Here is a 21,975-nt window from a genome sequence, read left to right as displayed (position 1 = left end):
TAGCAAGAGGAAAAAAATGTTTTGAATACAGTACAAAAAAGGAGAATAATCTACTTATATATATATATATATTTTTTTTATACTCATCCTTTTTCTCCTCTGAGCTCTTGGGTTTTTGTCCCTATACTATTAGTAAGGAATGTGGGTGGCTAAACTAAGTTTGTTAAGGTGAATTGCCATTTTTGAGGCAGGACTGAAGGAGAATTCACAGAAAGAAAAAAATGTAGAATTCACTCTTCTCCAATAGCAATTGCATTTTGGTAGTGGTGATGAGAAAGTACAAAATACTTCACTCACTAATATAAGATCATGGATATATAAAAATTGTTACTTGTGTTATAACCAGAGAAAGTATTGTTTTGACAGCACTCTGTGGGAATGCAGACAGAGCTCTGCTCTGTAGACACTGAGCTGCTCTGTACATATTGATATGTAAGAACCTTGAGCTTGAATTTTACAGTAAAATAAGGACAAATCTGACCCTACAGATTAGGAAAATGAGATACTTAAAATTCCAAGAGTATGGCATCTGGCACATAATAGATAACTACTATTATATATATTTGTTAGATTTAATTGCAAATTTATTCAGAAGCCACATCTTTCCTCAGTTATGTGGACTTTTAATCAACTATACAAAACCGGTATGTTAATTTGGCATAAATTAAACTAGACAGTTTCCTTGCTTGTGACAAGTGGTGTGTGTGTGTGTGTTCAGAGACAAAGAGTAGGAGAAAGAAAAAAACTTGGGATGTTTGTTAATAAGAAAAAAAAAAAAAGCCGATTTAAAGCTTATTGTTTTGCCATTAATTATGCCATGTAAACAATTATTTCCAACCACATAATTTTTTCCAAGCTGCATTCTGTGAATTACTTGATCGATACTGAGTTTTCCTGCTTTAGAGACGTTTTACAAGGGAAAGGGGAAAAAAAAATCACTTAATTCATTAGTTCACTAGATTCAATGGGGCTTGCCAAGAAACCTCCAAAATAAAGGCAAGCATAGATGGAGAAACACTTTTTAGAAAAAAATAGAGAAATCTACAAATTCTAATCTACCTGTATTATTATACTCACCAGAATAGCTGATCCCACTGCCTGCAGTAAATGGAACAATAGAAGTATTTTTAACTTTACCACATATTTTAAGTTTTACTCAAGATCAGATACATAATGAAACATGTCAATCTTGGCTATTATATAAATATTTTAAGCTACTGCAAACATATCCAAATGCTGAATAAGGGAATATAAGGAGTAGACTGTTTCAAATTAAAAGTTGATGTGGTTACCAATATGGAGACAGCTCAAAGATGCTTACAGAAAGGAAATTAAAATTGTTTTTTTTTTTTTAATTTCAAGAAAAGAACAAACATTAAAATATTAACAAAACTGCTCTTTTGATAGAAGGACATTTTTTGTAGATTCAACTTTCATTAATAATTAAAAACTACAGAAATGACTAATTCACAGAACATATTATCACAATTTGTACAATTATAGTTAAATCATATTAGTGTCATGCCAGTGAACATACATATTAAGCAAAATAAAAATTGAGATGGTTCAGAAATTCATAGCAGTTTTAACTTCTAAAATAATCAAATATTTAAAATTATCAGAAATTTTATAAATTCTAATACTCATGAATTACCACGTCAAACTTAAGAACTACTCTAAACTTCATCAAGAACTTACTTAGTTTACAAAACATATTAAATGTATTAATTGGTCTTACCATCTTTTCCATCTATGGATTTTGACACTTCAATATCAAAATTTTCCTGCATCTGCTGACCTCTAAAACAGCTGAGATGTTCTTGCTCAATTAAATTACTTTCTTCTTCTTCTAGAGGCTGCCAAGTGCCATCAATAAACCACTGTCCACGCATTACTGGTATTTTATCAGCCTCTGAAAAGAGAAATCACAGAAAGAGACATAGTAACTATAATTTTATATTTTGTTACTACCGTGGCAAAAACTGACTTTCTTGACGCAGAAGAATCATTTAAAGTTTTAAATTTTAGATTTCAGGCCACAGTACATATATTTTTTTACAGTACATAATTTTATTTAATTGGGTATTATGCACAAAAGTTATTTGGGCATTAGAAAGGTAGATGAGCAGTTATCTTTGTAACTGTGGCCCTGAGTAATCCAAATGAGTAGGCAAAGGGGTTAAGACAAGTTCATGTAAGACTCTGGTGACAGTTCTAATGTCTTAGAAAACACTGATGTATACTCCCAGAAGCAGTTGAGAAACAGTGTGTGGGGTAGTAGTGTGTTGCACTTTTTAGGGCTTCCTTGAAGGTTATGGACTCCCAGTTAGCATAGAGGAATAGCTGAAACATTTAATTATAGTAAATTCCTCACCCATTTTAGAAAAAAAACTGAGTAGAAAATTTTCTTGAACTCCACATTTTTTTTGATTACTGTTCCTAAAAGTCTAAAACTTTTAGTAGCTATTTATTCATTTTTTAAGAATAAACCACAATTGTCAGCTATGCTATCTTGAATCCTCTAAAATTTGTAAAAAATAAAGCAAAAATAAAATGGAAATGAAAAACCTTAAAAATAAATAGCAAAATAAAATGAATTTAATTATGTAGAGATATGGTTTAATCATACATAGAAAAATTATTTCAAGTGGATTTAAAACACAGTAATTTTTATATACATATTGGGATATACCCTATGGACAAAAAGAACTGCAAATATATCTTAAGCTTTTTGTAGTAACTGCACTGTTATAATTGTTAATAATTGTAATAATACTGGTATTGTTGATTTGAAACTCTAGGTTAAAATGAATATATTAATTTTATTAAATATCATTAGGAAATGAGAAAAAAGATACAAATACAAATATCAAAGAAATAAAAATTGTAATTTTAAATTTCAAGTAGGGGGTGGGGCACCTGGGTGGCTTAGTCAACTCTTGGTTTCAGCTCAGGTCATGATCTCACAGTTCGTGGGTTCAAGCCCCGCTGGGCTCCACACTGACAGTGCAGAGCCTGCCTGGCATTCTTTCTCTTTCCCTCTCTGCTCCTCCTCTGCGTTCCCATCTCTCTCTCTCTCTTTCCTCCCCCCTCAAAATAAACAAACTTAAAAAAAAGTTTTTGACTTCAGTTAGAAATATCAGCATGAACTAAAATGATGTATTTTCTCTTTAAAAAATGCCTGTGGCACCTGCGTGACTCAGTTGGTTAAACAATCAACTCTTGATTTTGGCTCAGGTCATGATCTTGCTGCTCGTAGGCCCAAGCCCTATTCAGGCTCCATACTGGCAACGTGGAGCCTGCTTAGGATTCTCTCTCTCCTCTCTCTCTGCCCTCTCCCCACCCCCCCCAACACACATGCACACAAGTGTGTGCACTCTCTTTCAGAATAAACTTAAAAAAAGCATTCTAAGCTTTGTCCACTGAAAAGGCCTAGAAACACACCAACACTTGAGCATTCCTGAAACAACGACCATGATCTCTGAATACCATTTCCCACCAAAAGAAACCAAGATCCTTCAAGAAATGGCTAATTCTGGGTGTGAGACAGAAAATTTACCAGATGATCATGAAATATGTTATTGTATCAGACTTGTACTGTGATGTATTAAAAATGTAATATGGGTTTCTACTTCTTACATTATCCTATATTCTGCTATAGCAATTCTGTATGTAGGTGTTTACTGTGTTATTTGGTACACAGATACTCAAAAATATTATAACTTCATTGTGAATTACAGCTTTTAAACTATAAAGTATATTCTGTTATGTTTAATGACTTTTAATCTGGAGCCTACTTTGTGGAGATTGAAACCTTTGCTTTCTTATTTTTTTCTATTTGCCTGTGACAGTTTTGCACATCCCTTCATTTTTAACTCTTTGAATCACTAGGTTTTAGATATGTCTCTTACAGACACCACAGAATGGGTTTTGCTTTAGGAAGCCATTTGAAAATGTTTTTCTTCTAATAGATGAGTTAAGCCCATTTATACTTATTGATATGACTGATACATTTGAATTGTGTGTTTTTATAATTAACATTTTATTATTCATACTTATTCTTTTTTCCCTATAGTTGTTATTATTGTTTTATTTTTATTTTATTTTATTTATTTTATTTGTTTAAATTATTTTTAATATAAAATTTATTGTCAAATTGGTTTCCATACAACACTCAGTGCTCATCCCAGAAGGTGCCCTCCTCAATACCCATCACCCACCCTCCCTTCCCTCCCACCTCCCATCAACCTTCAGTTTGTTCTCAGTTTTTAAGAGTCTCTTATGCTTTGGCTCTCTCCCACTCTAGCCTCTTTTTTTTTTTTTTCCTTCCCCTCCCCCATGGGTTTCTGTTAAGTTTCTCAGGATCCACATAAGAATGAAAACATATGGTATCTGTCTTTCTCTGTATGGCTTATTTCACTTAGCATCACACTCTCCAGTTCCATCCACATTGCTACAAAGGGCCATATTTCATTCTTTCTCATTGCCACGTGGTACTCCATTGTGTATATAAACCACAATTTCTTTATCCATTCATCAGTTGATGGACATTTAGGCTCTTTCCATAATTTGGCTATTGTTGAGAGTGCTGCTATAAATATTGGGGTACAAGTGCCCCTATGCATCAGTACTCCTGTATCCCTTGGGTAAATTCCTAGCAGTGCTACTGCTGGGTCATAGGGTAGGTCTATTTTTAATTTTTGGAGGAACCTCCACACTGTTTTCCAGAGCGGCTGCATCAGTTTGCATTCCCACCAACAGTGCAAGAGGGTTCCTGTTTCTCCACATCCTCGCCAGCATCTATAGTCTCCTGATTTGTCCATTTTGGCCACTCTGACTGGCGTGAGGTGATATCTGAGTGTGGTTTTGATTTGTATTTCCCTGATGAGGAGTGACGTTGAGCATCTTTTCATGTGCCTGTTGGTGATCTGCATGTCTTCTTTAGAGAAGTGTCTATTCATGTTTTCTGCCCATTTCTTCACTGGGTTATTTGTTTTTCAGGTGTGGAGTTTGGTGATACTAGCCCTTTGTCCGATATGTCATTTGCAAATATCTTTTCCCATTCCGTCAGTTGCCTTTTAGTTTTGTTGATTGTTTCCTTTGCTGTGCAGAAGCATTTTATCTTCCTGATGTCCCAATAGTTCATTTTTGCTTTTAATTCCCTTGCCTTTGAATGTGTCAAGTAAGAAATTGCTACGGCTGAGGTCAGAGAGGTCTCTTCCTGCTTTCTCCTCTAGGGTTTTGATGGTTTCCTGTCTCACATGCAGGTCCTTTATCCATTTTGAGTTTATTTTTGTGAATGGTGTGAGAAGGTGGTCTAATTTCAACCTTCTGCATGCTGCTGTCCAGTTCCCCCAGCACCATTTGTTACAGAGACTGTCTTTTTTCCATTGGATGTTCTTTCCTGCTTTGTCAAAGATTAGTTGGCCATACGTTTGTGGGTCTAGTTCTGGGGTTTCCATTCTATTCCATTGGTCTATGTGTCTGTTTTTGTGCCAATACCATGCTGCCTTGATGATTACAGCTTTGTAGTAGAGGCTAAAGTCTGGGATTGTGATGCCTTCTGCTTTGGTCTTCTTCTTCAAAATTACTTTGGCTATTCAGGGCCTTTTGTGGTTCTGTATGAATTTTAGGATTGCTTGTTCTAGCTTCGAGAAGAATGCTGGTGCAATTTTGATTGGGATTTCACTGAATGTGTAGATAGCTTTGGGTAGTATTGACATTTTGACAATATTTATTCTTCCAACCCATAAGCACAGAATGTTTTTCCATTTCTTTATGTCTTCTTCAATTTCCTTCATAAGCTTTCTATAGTTTTCAGCATACAGATCTTTTACATCTTTGGTTAGATTTATCCCTAGGTATTTTATGCTTCTTGGTGCAATTGTGAATGGGATCAATTTCTATATTTGTCTTTCTGTTGCTTCATTATTAGTGTATAAGAATGCAACTGATTTCTGTACATTGATTTTGTATCCTGCAACTTTGCTGAATTCATGTATCAGTTCTAGCAGACTTTTGGTGGAGTCTATCAGATTTTGCATATATAATATCATGTTACCTGCAAAAAGTGAAAGCTTAACTTCATCTTGCAATTTTGATGCCTTTGATTTCCTTTTGTTGTCTGATTGCTGATGCTAGAACTTCCAACACTATGTTAAACAACAGCGGTGAGAGTGGACATCCCTGTTGTGTTCCTGATCTCAGGGAAAAAGCTCTCAGTTTTTCCCCATTGAGGATGATGTTAGCTGTGGGCTTTTCATAAATGGCTTTTATTATGGTTAAGTATGTTCCCTCTATTCTGACTTTCTCGAGGGTTTTTATTAAGAAAGGATGCTGAATTTTGTCAAATGCTTTTTCTGCATCGATTGACAGGATCATATGGTTCTTATCTTTTCTTTTGTTAATGTGATGTATCACATTGATTGATTTGCGAATGTTGAACCAGCCCTGCATCCCAGGAATGAATCCCACTTGATCATGGTGAATAATTCTTTTTATATGCTGTTGAATTCAATTTGCTAGTATCTTATTGAGAATTTTTGCATTCATATTCATCAGGGATATTGGCCTGTAGTTCTCTTTTTTTTACCGGGTCTCTGTCTGGTTTAGGAATCAAAGTAATACTGGCTTCAAAGAATGAGTCTGGAAGTTTTCTTTCCCTTTCTATTTTTTGGAATAGCTTGAGAAGGATAGGTATTATCTCTGCTTTAAACGTCTGGTAGAACTCCCCTGGGAAGCCATCTGGTCCGGGACTCTTATTTGTTGGGAGATTTTGATAACTGATTCAATTTCCTCACTGGTTATGGGTCTGTTCAAACTTTCTATTTCCTCCTGATTGAGTTTTGGAAGTGTGTGGGTGTTTAGGAATTTGTCCATTTCTTCCAGGTTGTCCAGTTTGTTGGCATATAATTTTTCATAGTATTCCCTGATAATTGCTGTATTTCTGAGGGATTGGTTGTAATAATTCCATTTTCATTCATGCTTTTATCTATTTGGGTCATCTCCCTTTTCTTTTTGAGAAGCCTGGCTAGAGGTTTATCAATTTTGTTTAATTTTTCAAAAAAACAACTCTTGGTTTTGTTGATATGCTCTACAGTTTTTTTAGATTCTATATTGTTTATTTCTGCTCTGATCTTTATGATTTCTCTTCTTCTGCTGGGTTTAGGCTGTCTTTGCTATTCTGCTTGTATTTCTTTTAGGTGTGCTGTTAGATTTTGTATTTGGGATTTTTCTTGTTTCTTGAGATAGGCCTGGATTGCAATGTATTTTCCTCTCAGGACTGCCTTCGTTGCATCCCAAAGCATTTGGATTGTTGTATTTTCATTTTCGTTTGTTTCCATATATTGTTTAATTTCTTCTCTAATTGCCTGGTGGACCCATTCATTCTTTAGTAGGATGTTCTTTAGCCTCCATGCTTTTGGAGGTTTTCCAGACTTTTTCTGTGGTTGATTTCAAGCTTCATAGCATTGTGGCCTGAAAGTATGCATGGTATGATCTCAATTCTTGTATACTTATGAAGGGCTGTTTTGTGACCCAGTATGTGATCTATCTTGGAGAATGTTCCCTGCGTATTTGTGAAGAAAGTATATTCTGTTGCTTTGGGATGCAGAGTTCTAAATCTATCTGTCAAGTCCATATGATCCAATGTATCATTCAGGGCCCTTGTTTCTTTATTGACTATGTGTCCAGATGATTTACCCATTGCTTTAAGTGGAGTATTAAAGTCCCCTGCAATTACCACATTCTTATCAATAAGGTTGCTTATGTTTGTGAGTAATTGTTTTATATATTTGGGGGCTCCTGTGTTTGGCACATAGACATTTATAATTGTTAGCTCTTCCTGATGGATAGACCCTGTAATTATTATATAATGCCCTCTTCATCTCTTGTTACAGCCTTTAATTTAAAGTCAAGTTTGTGTGATATAAGTATGGCTACTCCAGCTTTCTTTTGACTTCCAGTAGCATGATAGATAGTTCTCCATCTCCTCACTTTCAACCTGAAGGTGTCCTCAGGTCTAAAGTGAGTCTCTTGTAGACTGCAAATAGATGGGTCTTGTTTCTTTATCCATTCTGATACCCTATGTCTTTTGGTTGGTGCATTTAGTCCATTTACATTCTGTGTTATTATAGAAAGATATGGGTTTAGAGTCATTGTGATGTCCGTAGGTTTCATGCTTGTAATGATGTCTCTGGTACTTTGTCTCACAGGATCCCCCTTAGGATCTCTTGTAGGGCTGGTTTAGTGGTGACGAATTCCTTCAGTTTTTGTTTGTTTGGGAAGACCTTTATCTCTCCTTCTATTCTAAATGACAGACTTGCTGGACAAAGGATTCTTGGCTGCATATTTTTTCTGTTCATCACATTGAAGATCTCCTGCCATTCCTTTCTGGCCTGCCAAGTTTCTTTTTTTTTTTTTTTTTCAATATATGAAATTTTGTCAAATTGGTTTCCATAGAACACCCAGTGTTCAACCCAAAAGGTGCCCTCCTCAATACCCATCACCCACCCTCCCCTCCCTCCCTCCCACCCCCCATCAACCCTCAGTTTGTTCTCAGTTTTTAAAAAAAAATTTTTTTTTTCAATGTTTTTTATTTATTTTTGGGACAGAGAGAGACAGAGCATGAACAGGGGAGGGGCAGAGAGAGAGGGAGACACAGAATCGGAAACAGGCTCCAGGCTCTCAGCCATCAGCCCAGAGCCTGATGCGGGGCTCGAACTCACGGACCGCGAGATCGTGACCTGGCTGAAGTCGGACGCTTAACCAACTGCACCACCCAGGCGCCCCTGTTCTCAGTTTTTAAGAGTCTCTTATGCTTTGGCTCTCTCCCACTCTAACCTTTTTTTTTTTTTTTTTTTCTTCCTTCCCCTCCCCCATGGGTTTCTGTTAAGTTTCTCAGGATCCACATAAGAATGAAAACATATGGTATCTGTCTTCCTCTGTATGGCTTATTTCACTTAGCATCACACTCTCCAGTTCCATCCACGTTGCTACAAAGGGCCATATTTCGTTCTTTCTCATTGCCATGTAGTACTCCATTGTGTATATAAACCATAATTTCTTTATCCATTCATCAGTTGATGGCCTGCCAAGTTTCAGTAGAGAGATCCGTCACGAGTCTTATCAGTCTCCCTTGATATGTTAGAGCACGTTTATCCCTTGCTGCTTTCAGAATTTTTTCTCTTTCCTTGTATTTTGCCAGTTTCACTATGATATGTCGTGCAGAAGATCAATTCAAGTTATGTCTGAAGGGAGTTCTCTGTGCCTCTCGGGTTTCAGTGCCTTTTTCCTTCCCCAGATCAGGGAAGTTCTCAGCTATTATTTCTTCAAGTACACCTTCAGCACCTTTCCCTCTCTCTTCCTCCTCTGGAATACCAATTATGCATAGATTATTTCTCTTTAGTGCATCACTTAGTTCTCTAATTTTCCCCTCATACTCCTGGATTTTTTTATCTCTCTTTTTCTCAGCTTATTTCTCCATAATTTTATCTTCTAATTCACCTATTCTCTGCCTCTTCAATCCAAGCTGTGGTTGCCTCCATTTTATTTTGCAGCTCATTAATAGCATTTTTTAGCTCCTCCTGGCTGTTCCTTAGTCCCTTGATCTCTGTAGCAATAGATTCTCTGCTGTCCTCTGTACTGTTTTCAAGCCCAGTGATTAATTTTATGACTATTACTCTAAATTCACTTTCTGTTATATTGTTTAAATTATTTTTGATCACTCGTTAGCTGTTGTTATTTCCTGGACGTTTTTCTGAGGGGAATTCTTCTATTTCGTCATTTTGGATAGTCCCTGGAGTGGTGCGGGACTGCGGGGCACTTCCCCTGTGCTGTCTTGAATAACTTGCGTTGGTGGGAGGGGCCGCAGTCAGACCTGATGTCTGCCCCCAGCCCACTGCTGGGGCCTCAGTCAGACTGGTGTGTGCCTTCTCTTCCCCTCTCCTAGGGGGAGGACTCACTATGGGGTGGCGTGGCCCGTCTGGGCTACTTGCACACTGCCAGGCTTGTGCTGCTGGGGATCTGGCGTATTAGCTGGGGTGGATCGGCAAGGTGCACAGGGGCAGGAGGGGCAGGCTCAGTTCGCTTTTCCTTTGGAGATCCGCTTCGGGAGGGGCCCTGCGGCAACGGGGCGGGAGTCAGACCCGCTGCCGCCTGAGGGGTGGCTCCGCAGAAGCACAGCGTTGGGTGTTTGCATGGTGCAAGCAAGTTCCCTGGCAGGAACTGGCTCCCTTTGGGATTTTGGCTGGGGGATGGGCGAGGGAGATGGCGCTGGCGAGCGCCTTTGTTCCCCGCCAAGCTGAGCTCTGTCGTCTGGGGCTCAGCAACTCTCCCTCCCGTTGTCCTCCAGCCTTCCCGTTCTCCGGACAGAGCTGTTAACTTATAACCTTCCAGATGTTAAGCCCCGCTTGCTGTCAGAACACACTCCATCCGGCCCCTCCGCTTTTGCCAGCCGGACTCGGGGGCTCTGCTTGGCCGGCGGGCCGCCCCTCCGCCCTCCCGCCAGTCCGTGGAGCGCGCACCGCCTCTTCGCCCTTCCTACCCTCTTCCGTGGGCCTCTCGTCTATGCTTGGCTCCGGAGACTCCATTTTGCTAGTCTTCTGGTGGTTTTCTGGGTTATTTAGGCAGGTGTGGGTGGAATCTAAGTGATCAGCAGGACGCGGTGAGCCCAGCGTTCTCCTACGCTGCCATCTTCCTCTGGGCTCTGTTGTTTGTTTTTGTTTTTTTTTTTTTTTTTTTAAGGTTTCTTTCGGTATTTAGGAAGATTTACACTTTTTGTTCTAATTGTTACCTTCATACACTGCATGTGTGTTTATGTGTATGTGTGTATTTTAGGGAATCTTAAATCTGTTTTCTTATTTAACCTTTACCATCTGGTTTGTCCATTTTAAGTGGTATCTTAGAATCGCCACTTAATATTTATACAATAGGGAATGATCTTATTCTATCTTCTCTTTCTCTCTTCACTCATTTTTAGTTTTATTCTTTCTACTTTGTCAGAATGTGTAACACTCACACCCATGTCCCCACCACTGTTTTAGTTCTGGATCTACAATTAAATCTATTAAATTCTAAGAACTTCCTAACCTTTTTCATGTTCAAAACTGTTTATCACTCTGATACTTGAAGGACAGGATAACTAGCTTGAACTTTGTTTCCTGGAGTTTTCAAAACTCATGGAAATTCTTTCATGTTCAAAACTGTTTATCTGTCACTATCACGTTTGTAAATTCTTTCATGTTCAAAACTGTTTATCACTCTGATACTTGAAGGACAGGATTACTAGCTTGAACTTTGTTTCCTTGAGTTTAATGTTTTTTGTATTTTTGAGAGAGAGAGAGAGAGAGAGAGAGAGAGAGACTGAGACCCTGAGCAGGGTAGGGGCAGAGAGAAAGGGAGACAGAGAATCTGAAACAGGCAGGCTCTTAGCTATGAGCACAGAGACTGACACAGGGCTTGAACTCCAGAAGAGCAAGATCATGACCTGAGCCGAGGTCAGACACTTCAATGACTGAGCCACCCAGGTGCCCCTCCTTGAGTTTTTAAAAATGGGATCCTACCGGTAGTTTTCCTTGGTATATTGTTCTTGAGAAGTCTGATGTGAGCCTAATTTTTTATTATTATTAGTAAAGTCATCTCCTGCTCACTCTTTACCCCAGAGGGCAAAAAAAAAAAAAAATTGTCTTTGAAGTCTAATATTTTCCCTAGTCTTTAAAATCTAAAATCTAATAAAATCTAATCTGACTCAGAGTTCATTGTTCTGAATCAATCTGTCCAAGGTGGGCCCTTTTAGTGTGTAGATTTCAGTTTTTCTCTTACTTCTGTAAAGTTGCCTTGAATTATGGCTTAATCGTTAGTTCTGTTCCATTGATTTCTCTTCTGCAGGGACTCTAATTATAAATATGTTGGGTCTCCCTTTGTCTATATTGCATTTCATACACTTTCTTTCTCAAGCTTTTTACTTCTTTCTGCATCTCATTTTCATTATTTTTGTTTTCTTTCCTTTTATCAATGCCTCTTCCATCAATACCCCTATTAGTATGTCCTCAAGTTTGTTTATTTTTTATTTGCTTGGGGTATTTTAATAGTTTCCCAAAACTTCCAGGGAAGATAGTGAAGTAAGAGGATCCTAAGCTCACCTCATCTCATGCATACAGAGAGATAACATCCACATCAATATAAGTAACCCAGAAAACAACCTGAAGACTGGCAGAGCAGACTCTACAGCTAATTGTAGGGAAGAGGCCACATCAAAGATGTGGTTGGCAACCAAAATAACTGGGAGACTGTCTGTAGGAGGAAGTGACGCCACAGGCACAAAAACAGAAAGGAGAAGATGCCTCATTAGGCATCTGAGGTATGGGAGACCTGTATTGGGAAGAAGAAAACCCTCATAACATATGGCTTTGAAAACCACAGGGTCTTAGCATTCGAGTTCTTACAATCAGTGAGGCTTAAAAACTGGAATTCTAAAAATCAGTGGGCTTTGCTCCGGGACAGCATGAGAGAAACTGAGTCCCTGCCCTAAAAGAGAGAGTATAAGAAAGAACCTAACTTAGATATAGACTAGAAGCAGCAGTTTGAAAAACACCTGGGGGAAGATTCATTTACGAATCTCAGAATGTATGCTGGAATGGCAGGGATTTTTAGGAGACTTCTCTAAGAACAAAAAAGCTAGAGAGCACAATTTCCTCCTCCCTCCCCACAGCCTAGATACAGGAAACACTGGGGGAACCACTAGAAACACTCCCCAACTAGCCTGTTAACAGAGTGCTCTCCTGTGGACTTGCCCTCCCCTCCCCCGCTCCAACAGGCCCTAAGCAGAAGTCAAAGCAGTGCCACAAGTGTGGCAGTGTGCAAATGTGCAAACAGCCCCAGCAGGGGCAGCACCACTCCAAAGTAACTCCTGCCCTACACAGAGTGGAAGACAACCACGCACACCAGTCCCACTGCAACCCCAGCAGTGGGTAGAGGTCAGACATGGTCTGACTGTAGATTCCACCCACCAACGAAAGCTTCTCAGAGGACAACACAGAGATAGCACCCTGCAGTTTAGTGATACTGCATCTCTGACAAACACCTAGTCTGACTCAAGGTAGCCCCGGACTGGCCCATTAACAACACAGGGACTGAACCCTATCTGCAATAGGCAAAGAGAGCCATTTCAGAAGACTGGACTGAAGGCACATGTGGCTCAACCACAACAGTAGGGCACACGCAACATACTCAGGAGACACCCGTGGAGTGAACAGGGGACACTGCAGGGCATTATAGGACTCGTCTTCATAAGGTCACTATTTTCAAAAGCAGTAGACATAGCTGGCTTACCTAACACACAAGAACAGAGTTAGTCAAAATGAGGAGACAAAAGACTATGTTCCAAATAAAAGAACAGGACAAAAAACAGCAAAAGAGCTAAATGAATTAGAGATAAGTAATAAGCCTGCTAGAGAATTTAAGGTAATCGTCATAAAGATACTCACTGGACTTCTGAAAAGGGTGGAGGACTCCAGTGAGAACCTCAACAAAGAGAAAAACATAAAAAAGAACTAGTGAAAGATGAACTCAATAACTGAAATCCAGAATACACTGGAGAGAATAAACAATACACTAGAGGAAGCAGATGGATCAGTGACTTGGAGGACAGGGTAATGAAAAACAATCAAGACACATAGTAATTAAATGGCAAAAAGTAGTGATAGAGAATTTTATAAGCAGTAAGAGAAAACAGTAACATACAAGGAAAATCCTATAAGGCTATCAGCTGATTTTTTTTTTTTTTGGCAAAAACATTGCATGCCAGAAGGGAATGGCACAATATATTCAAAGTATGGAAAGAAAAAACCCTACAGCTAAGAATACTCTATCCAGCAAGGGTAACATTCAGAAGAGAAGGAGAGATAAAGAATGTTCCAGACAAACAAGAGTTAAAGGAATTCATCACCACTAAACCAGCCTTATAAGAAATGTTAAAGGGGACTCTTAAGAGTAAGAATAGTAGGAAGCATAAAAGCAGTAAAATTAAATATATCTATAAAAATCAGTCAAGGGATTCACAAAATAAAAGGATGCAAAGTATGACACCATATACCTAAAACATGGGAGGGGGTGAGGAGTAAAAATTTAGTGCTTTTAGAATGGGTACAAATTTTAGGGGCAATCTACTTAACATAGATTGCTATATGCATAAGATATTATACATAAATCTAATGGTAACTACCAATCAAAAACCAGTTATAGATAGACAAAATATGAAGAGAAAGAATCTAAGTATATTACTAAAGAAAGCCAGCAAATTGTGAGAGAAAAGAACAAGAAAGGAACAGAGAACTATAAAAACAACCATAAAACCAGTAACAAAATGGCAATTCAGGGGCGCCTGTGTGGCTGGCTCAGTCGATTGAACATTCGACTTCGGCTCAGGTTATGATCTCAAGGTTCATGAATTTAAGCCCCACATCGGGCTCTGTGCTGTCAGCTGGGAGACTGGAGCCTGCTTCAGATTCTGTGTCACTTTCTCTCTGCCTCTTCCCTGCTCCTGCTCTGTCTCTCTCAAAAACAAACATTAAAAATATTAAAACAAAATGGCAATATGTATATACCATCAACAATTACTTTGAATGTAAATGTACTAAATGCTCCAATAAGACACTGGGTGATGGAATGGATAAAAAAGCAATACCCATCTATATGCTGCCTACAAGAACCTCTTTTCAGACCTAAAGACACATGCAGACTGAAAGTGAACTGATAGAAATGCATTTATCATGCAAATACAAGTGAAAAAAAAAAAACTGGGTAGCAATACTTACAATCAGACAAAATAGAGTTTAAAACAAAGACTGACAAGAGTCGAAGAAGGACACTAAATAATCATAAAAGGAACAATCCAACAATGTGTAACAACTGTAAATATTTATGTACTCAGCATGGGAGGACCCAAATAGATAAAGCAGCTAATAACAAACATAATGGAAGTAACTGATAGTAATACAATAGTAGTGGGAGATTTTAACACCCCACTTACATCAATGGATAGATCATCCAAACAGAAAAGCAACAAGGAAATAGTGGCTTTGGATGACACATTGGATCAGGTGGATCTAACAAGTTATATGCATAACATTCCATGAAAAAACAGCAGAATACACATTCTTTTCCAGTGCATGGGGAACATTCTCCAGAATAGATCATGTGTTAGGACACAAAACAAGTTTCAAAAAATTCAGAAAGACTGAAATCATACATCTTTTCTGACTACAACATCAAAAAAACTAGAAATCACAAGAAGAGATCTGGAAAGAACACAAACACATACATGCAGGTTAAATAACAGGATACTAAAACAATGGATGGGTCAACCAAGAAACCAAAGAGAAAATCAAAAAAACACATGGAGGGGGGCGCCTGGGTGGCGCAGTCGGTTGAGCGTCCGACTTCAGCCAGGTCACGATCTCGCGGTCCGGGAGTTCGAGCCCCGCGTCAGGCTCTGGGCTGATGGCTCAGAGCCTGGAGCCTGTTTCCGATTCTGTGTCTCCCTCTCTCTCTGCCCCTCCCCCGTTCATGCTCTGTCTCTCTCTGTCCCAAAAATAAATAAACGTTGAAAAAAAAAATAAAAAAAGAAAAAAACAAAAACAAAAAAAAAACACATGGAGGGAAATGATAATGAAAACACAATGGTCCAAAACCTTTGGGATACAGCAAAAGCTGTACTAAGAGGGAAGTTCACAGCAATACAAATCTACCTCAAGAAGAAAAATCTCAAATAAGCAAGTTAACCTTTCATCTAAAGGAGCTAGAAAAAGGACAACAAACAAAACCCAAAACCAGTAGAAGGAAGGAAGGAAATAATAAGAATTAAAGTAGAAATAAAATAGAAACTAAAACAAAACAAAAACAAAAAAAACCCCAAAAAACAACACAAATAAACCCCCCCCCCCCCAAAAACAAAAACAACAAAAACAGATCAATGAAACCAGGAGCTGGTTGTTTAAAAGAGAAATAAAATTGATAAACTTTTAGCCAGACTTAACATAAAAAAAAAAAAAAAGACTCAAATAAACAAAATCAGAAATGAAAGAGAAATAACAACCAAAACCAAAGAGAAATAACAACCAAAACCATAGAAATACAAAAGATTATAAGAGAATATTATGAAAAATATGCCAACAAATTGGGCAACCAATCTGGCTTAGTTTCTTTTTTTTTTTTTAATATATGAAATTTATTGTCAAATTGGTTTCCATACAACACCCAGTGCTCATCCCAAAAGATGCCCTCCTCAATACCCATCACCCACCCTCTCCTCCCTCCCACCCCCCCATCAACTCTCAGTTTGTTCTCAGTTTTTAAGAGTTTCTTATGCTTTGGCTCTCTCCCTCTCTAACCTTATTTTTTTTCTTCCCTTTCCCTCCCCCATGGGTTTCTGTTAAATTTCTAAGGATCCACGTAAGAATGAAAACATATGGTATCTGTCTTTCTCTGTATGGCTGATTTCACTTAGCATCACACTCTCCAGTTCCATCCACATTGCTACAAAGGGCCATATTTCGTTCTTTCTCATTGCCCTGTAGTACTCCATTGTGTATATAAACCACAATTTCTTTATCCATTCATCAGTTGATGTACATTTAGGCTTTTTCCACAATTTGGCTATTGTTGAGAGTGCTGCTATAAACATTGGGGTACAAGTGCCTCTATGCATCAGTACTCCTGTATCCCTTGGGTAAATTCCTAGCAGTGCTACTGCTGGGTCATAGGGTAGGTCTATTTTTAATTTTTGGAGGAACCTCCACACTGTTTTCCAGAGCGGCTGCATCAGTTTGCATTCCCACCAACAGGGCAAGAGGGTTCCCGTTTCTCCACGTCCTCTCCAGCATCTATAGTCTCCTGATTTGTTCATTTTGGCCACTCTGACCGGCATGAGGTGATATCTGAGTGTGGTTTTGATTTGTATTTCCCTGATGAGGAGTGACGTTGAGCATCTTTTCATGTGCCTGTTGGCCACCCGCATGTCTTCTTTAGAGAAGTGTCTATTCATGTTTTCTGCCCATTTCTTCACTGGGTTATTTGTTTTTTGGGTGTGGAGTTTGGTGAGCTCTTTATAGATTCTGGATACTAGCCCTTTGTCCGATATGTCATTTGCAAATATCTTTTCCCATTCCGTCGGTTGCCTTTTAGTTTTGTTGACTGTCTCCTTTGCTGTGCAGAAGCTTTTTATCTTCCTGATGTCCCAATAGTTCATTTTTGCTTTTAATTCCCTTGCCTTTGAGGATGTGTCAAGTAAGAAATTGCTACGGCTGAGGTCAGAGAGGTCTCTTCCTGCTTTCTCCTCTAGGGTTTTGATGGTTTCCTGTCTCACATTCAGGTCCTTTATCCATTTTGAGTTTATTTTTGTGAATGGTGTGAGAAGGTGGTCTAATTTCAACCTTCTGCATGTTGCTGTCCAGTTCTCCCAGCACCATTTGTTAAAGAGACTGTCTTTTTTTCCATTGGATGTTCTTTCCTGCTTTGTCAAAGATGAGTTGGCCATACGTTTGTGGGTCTAGTTCTGGGGTTTCTATTCTATTCCATTGGTCTATGTGTCTGTTTTTGTTCTGGCTTAGTTTCTAGAAGCATAAACCCTCCCAAAACAGAATCAGGAACAGACTGATTACTAAACAGTGAAATTGAATCAGTATTCAAAAAAACTCCCAATAAACAAAAGTCCAGGACCAGACAGCTTCACAGGTGAATTCTAACAAACACTTAAAGAAGAATTAATATATGTTTTTCTCAAATTATTCCAAAAAATAGAAGAGGAAGGAAAGCTTCAAATTTATAGTGAGGCCTGATTACCCTGATACCAAAACCAGATAAAATGTCTTTTGTAAAGACACTACAAAAAAAGAGAACTACAGGCCAATATCTCTGATGAACATAGATGCAAAAATATTCAACAAAAAATTAGTAAACTATATTAAAAAATATATTAAAAAATCATTCACCACGATCAAGTGTATTTACTCCCAAGATGCAAGATCGGTTCAATATTTATGAATCAGTCAATATGATACATCACATCAATAAGAGAAAAGATAAAAACCATACGATTATTTCAATTGATGCAGAAAAAGAATTTGACAAAGCACAAGATCCATTCATAATAAAAACCCTCAACAAACTAGGCTTAGGGAAACATACGTCAACATAATAAAGGCTATGTATGAAAAATCCACAGCTAACATCATACTTGACGGTGAAAACTGAGGGCTTTATCCCTAAGATCAGGAACAAGACAAGAATGTCCCCTTTCCCCACTGTCATTCAACGTAGCACCGGAAGTCCTAGCCACAGCAGATAAGAAAAAGAAGTAAAAGGCAAAGTAAAAGGCATCCAAACTGGTGATGAAGAAGCAAAACATTCACTATTTGCATGTGACTTAACACTACATATACATAACCCTAAGGACTCCACCAAAAAACTATCAGAACTGATAAATGAATTTAGTAAGGTGACAGGATACAAAATCCACATATAGAAATCCAATGCATTTCTATATACTAATAATGTAGTGGCAGAAAGAGAAAGTAATAAAACAATCTCATTTAGAATTGCTGCAAAAATAATAAAAACCTAGGAATAAACTTAACCATGGAGGTGAAAGACCTGTACTCTGAAAACTATAAAACACTGATGAAAGAAATTATGACACAAAGAAATGAAAAGAGATTCCATGGTCATGGAATGGGAGGACAAATATTGTTAAAATATCCCTACGACCTAAAGGAATCTACAGATTTAATGATATCTCTATCAAAATACCAACAGCATTTTTTACAGAACTAGAACAAATCATCCTCAAATTTTTATGGAACCACAATAACCAAATAGCCAAAGCAATGTTGGAAAGGAAGAACAAAACTGGTGTTAACACAATCCCAGATTTCAAGATATAATAAAAGCTGCAGTAATCAAAACAGTACGATACTGGCAAAAATTAACACATACATAGGTGAATAGAACAGAATAGAAAGACCAGAAATAAACCCATGATTATATTGTCAATTAATCTATGGCAAAAGAGGCAAGAATATGCAATGGGAGAAAGTCTCTTCAACAAATGGTGTTGGAAAAACTGGACAGCTGCACGCAAAAGAATAAAAGTGGACCACTCTTTTACACTATACACAAAAATAAAACCCAGAATGGATTAAAGATCTAAATATGAGACCCGAAACCATAAAAATCCTAGCAGAGAGCACAGGTAGTAAAGTAATTTCTCCGACATTGGTTTTTCTATGTACATCTCCTAAGGCAAGGGAAAGGAAAGTAAAAACAAACTATTGGGACTATACCAAAATAAAAGGCTTCCGCACAGCAAAGGAAACAATCAACAAAACAAAAGACAACCTACCGAATGGGAGAAGATATTTGCAAATGGTATATCTGATAAGGGGTTAGTATCCAAAATCTATAAAGAACTTAGAACTCAACACCAAAAAACCAAATAATCTAATTTAAAAATGAGCAGAGGACATGAACAGACATTTCTCCTAAGACATACAGATGACCAACAGACATATGAAAAGATGCTTGACATCACTAACCAGTAGGGAAATGCAATCAAAACCACCTGCCAGAATGGCTAAAATAAAAGATGCAAGAAACAACAAATGCTGGCGAAGATGCAGAGAAAAATGAACCCCCATGTACTGTTGGTGGGAATGAAAACTGGTATAACTACTGTGGAGAACAGGATGGAGGTTCCTCAAAAAATTAAAAATAGAATTACCATATGATCCCATAATTCCACTACTGGGGACTTAGCCAAAGAATAAGAAAACACAACCTTGAAAAGATACATGCAGCCCTATATTTATTGTAGCATTTTTTTTTTTTTTTTTACAATAGTCAAGTTATGGAAGCAATCCAAGTGCACTGGTGATAGATAAATGGATAAAGACCTCACACACACACACTGGAATATTACTCAGCCATAAAAAGGAATGAAATCTTGCCATTTGCAATAATATGGATAGATATGTGAGCATAACGTTAAGTGAAATAAGAGAAAAACAAATACCATATGATTTCACTCACATGTGGAATGTTAAGAAACAAAACAATGGAACACAGGAAAAAAGAGACAAACCGAAAAACAAGACTCTTAAATACAGAGAACAAACGGATGGATACCAAAGGGGAAGTGGGTGGGGGTATGGGTGAAAGAGGTGAATAGGATTAAGGGTATACTTACTGTGATGAGCTCTGAGTATTGTACAGAACTGTTGAATCATTATACACCAGAAACTAATATAACATTACAGGGTACATTAAGGGTGGTGGTGGGTGAGTGGGTATTGAACCTGTGTGCCTCGTTTCTCTTTAATCTCTATAGTACCCTTATTTTCTCCTTACATCCTCCTTTCCTCTCACTGTGATGGCTCCAAGGGGCACCATCCTTTATCTCTCCCAGAGCAATGTTTCTCTGATGCTGCTTGTGGCCTCTTTCACACACCTTTGCTATAGCTACTGCTATGAATTCCTAAGTCCCAGGCCTGTGTTTTATCTCCTCAACTGTGTGGGGGATATTTTCTTTCTGAAGGTCATTTTGCTTGCACGTCATTATAAACCTCTGATTCCTTTCTTCTCTCTTCACTATCTCTTAAGCCTCTCCTTGCCCTACTCTCCAGACTCAGAGGTTTATAGCAGTGACAGAAATATTGTAACTTGTTTCTTTCCATACAAGTAATTTAAAATTCGTGGTATTATCTATGTTATACTAATGCTGAAGGTGTGAGTTATACATGGGTTATGTGTGTGTGTGTGTGTGTGTGTGTGTTCCTTTTCAATCTTATGGCTTTTATGGCTTTTGGGGAGAATGTGTGGATTTACATATGGACAGTTGTCATGATCTTCTAGACCCAAAAGCTCATCTCACTTAATCCTTATAGTAATCTTAAAAGATAACTGTAATTACCCCAGTTTTACAAATGAGTAAGCTGAGTCTTAGTGAAACTAAAAACTTGCCCAAAGGCACATAGCTAAATATGAGAACCAAGATTCCCACCAGACTGTGACTCCAAAATTCAACTAAGCTCTTTCTACTATACAACACAACCGTCTCAAATAAGAAAAATCCCTTTTCAGCCCTCTCCCCAAGAATTACAGGCTATTTAGTTGTGTTGGTAATTTGAAAATAAGTAATTTGGGAGATTTTATATTGACAGCCTATTATGAGACCTACAAACCAGAGCCAACCATGCATCCCCATAAAAATAACAGAAGTAAAAAGGCAGAGTGAAAAACAGTAAAACAAGTTTATAGCAAACATCTGCCATCCTAACTCTTTTCCTCTCTGTAGCCTAATAAATCTAAACCTGCATTCTATTGATAGATGTTTTGGGGGTTTTACCCAAGCTCTAAAAACTACCAGTATGCTATCAAATACTGTATCATCTTTCTGATTCAGGCCTCTGTCTTGAACTTCAGACCCAAATATTCAAGTGCCAACTAAACATCTCCTAGTAGACGGATCAACATAAAGTGATGGAACACACTAGGTTCCTCATGGAAAACAAAGGGAACACAAACTTGTTCCTCAACATGTATTCTCTATTATAGCAAATGGTGTGCTGACAGTTTTCAGCTGGTCACCCAAGCCAGAACTCTGGGAGTCATCCAAGATGACTCTTCCTCAAGTGCTTTTTATAAATGGACATTAATCACCATTTATTGTATCTCCTAAATCACCCTCAAATTCATCCCATATTCATCGGGCCCACAGTCTAAGTCCATACTCTTATCATTTCTACTCATTTTAGGAACTTCCTATCTAAACGTAGTATCCCTAGCTTCAACTCTCATCACCACTACCAAAAGACTGCTCACAAGCACGTGTATAGGTTATACACACACACATACATTCACAAATTCTGCTAACTTACTCTCTTCTTTTTAGAAACTCAATCCATCTTTTCCAGAGTTGCCAGA

The 21,975-nt window shown here is 38.1% G+C and overlaps 1 protein-coding gene and 1 long non-coding RNA gene across 8 annotated transcripts in view; one reads left to right on the top strand and one right to left on the bottom strand.

Moving 5' to 3' along the window:
- LOC147579955 (uncharacterized) overlaps positions 1-21,975 on the top strand; it is a 489,173-nt gene that overhangs the window by 192,184 nt on the left and 275,014 nt on the right. The window lies entirely within an intron of this gene.
- DDHD1 (DDHD domain containing 1) overlaps positions 1-21,975 on the bottom strand; it is a 110,084-nt gene that overhangs the window by 55,666 nt on the left and 32,443 nt on the right. For 4 of the 7 annotated variants that reach the window (XM_086709731.1, XM_086709733.1, XM_086709734.1 and 1 more), the window contains exons 2-3: positions 1,739-1,912; positions 1,078-1,098 (exon numbers count right to left, since the gene is read on the bottom strand). In XM_086709731.1, coding sequence (XP_086565857.1) covers positions 1,078-1,098; positions 1,739-1,912 — 195 coding nt within the window. The remainder of the gene's footprint in view (positions 1-1,077; positions 1,099-1,738; positions 1,913-21,975) is intronic. The other 3 variants (XM_086709732.1, XM_025919043.2, XM_025919045.2) reach the window with 1 other exon arrangement.

The sequence above is a fragment of the Puma concolor genome, chromosome B3, assembly GCF_028749965.1.
Source record: "Puma concolor isolate L17-30 chromosome B3, mPumCon1.1.hap2, whole genome shotgun sequence".
Lineage (NCBI taxonomy): Eukaryota > Metazoa > Chordata > Mammalia > Carnivora > Felidae > Puma > Puma concolor.
Note: the sequence above shows the minus strand (reverse complement) of the source record. Positions and strands in the feature narration are given on the sequence as shown.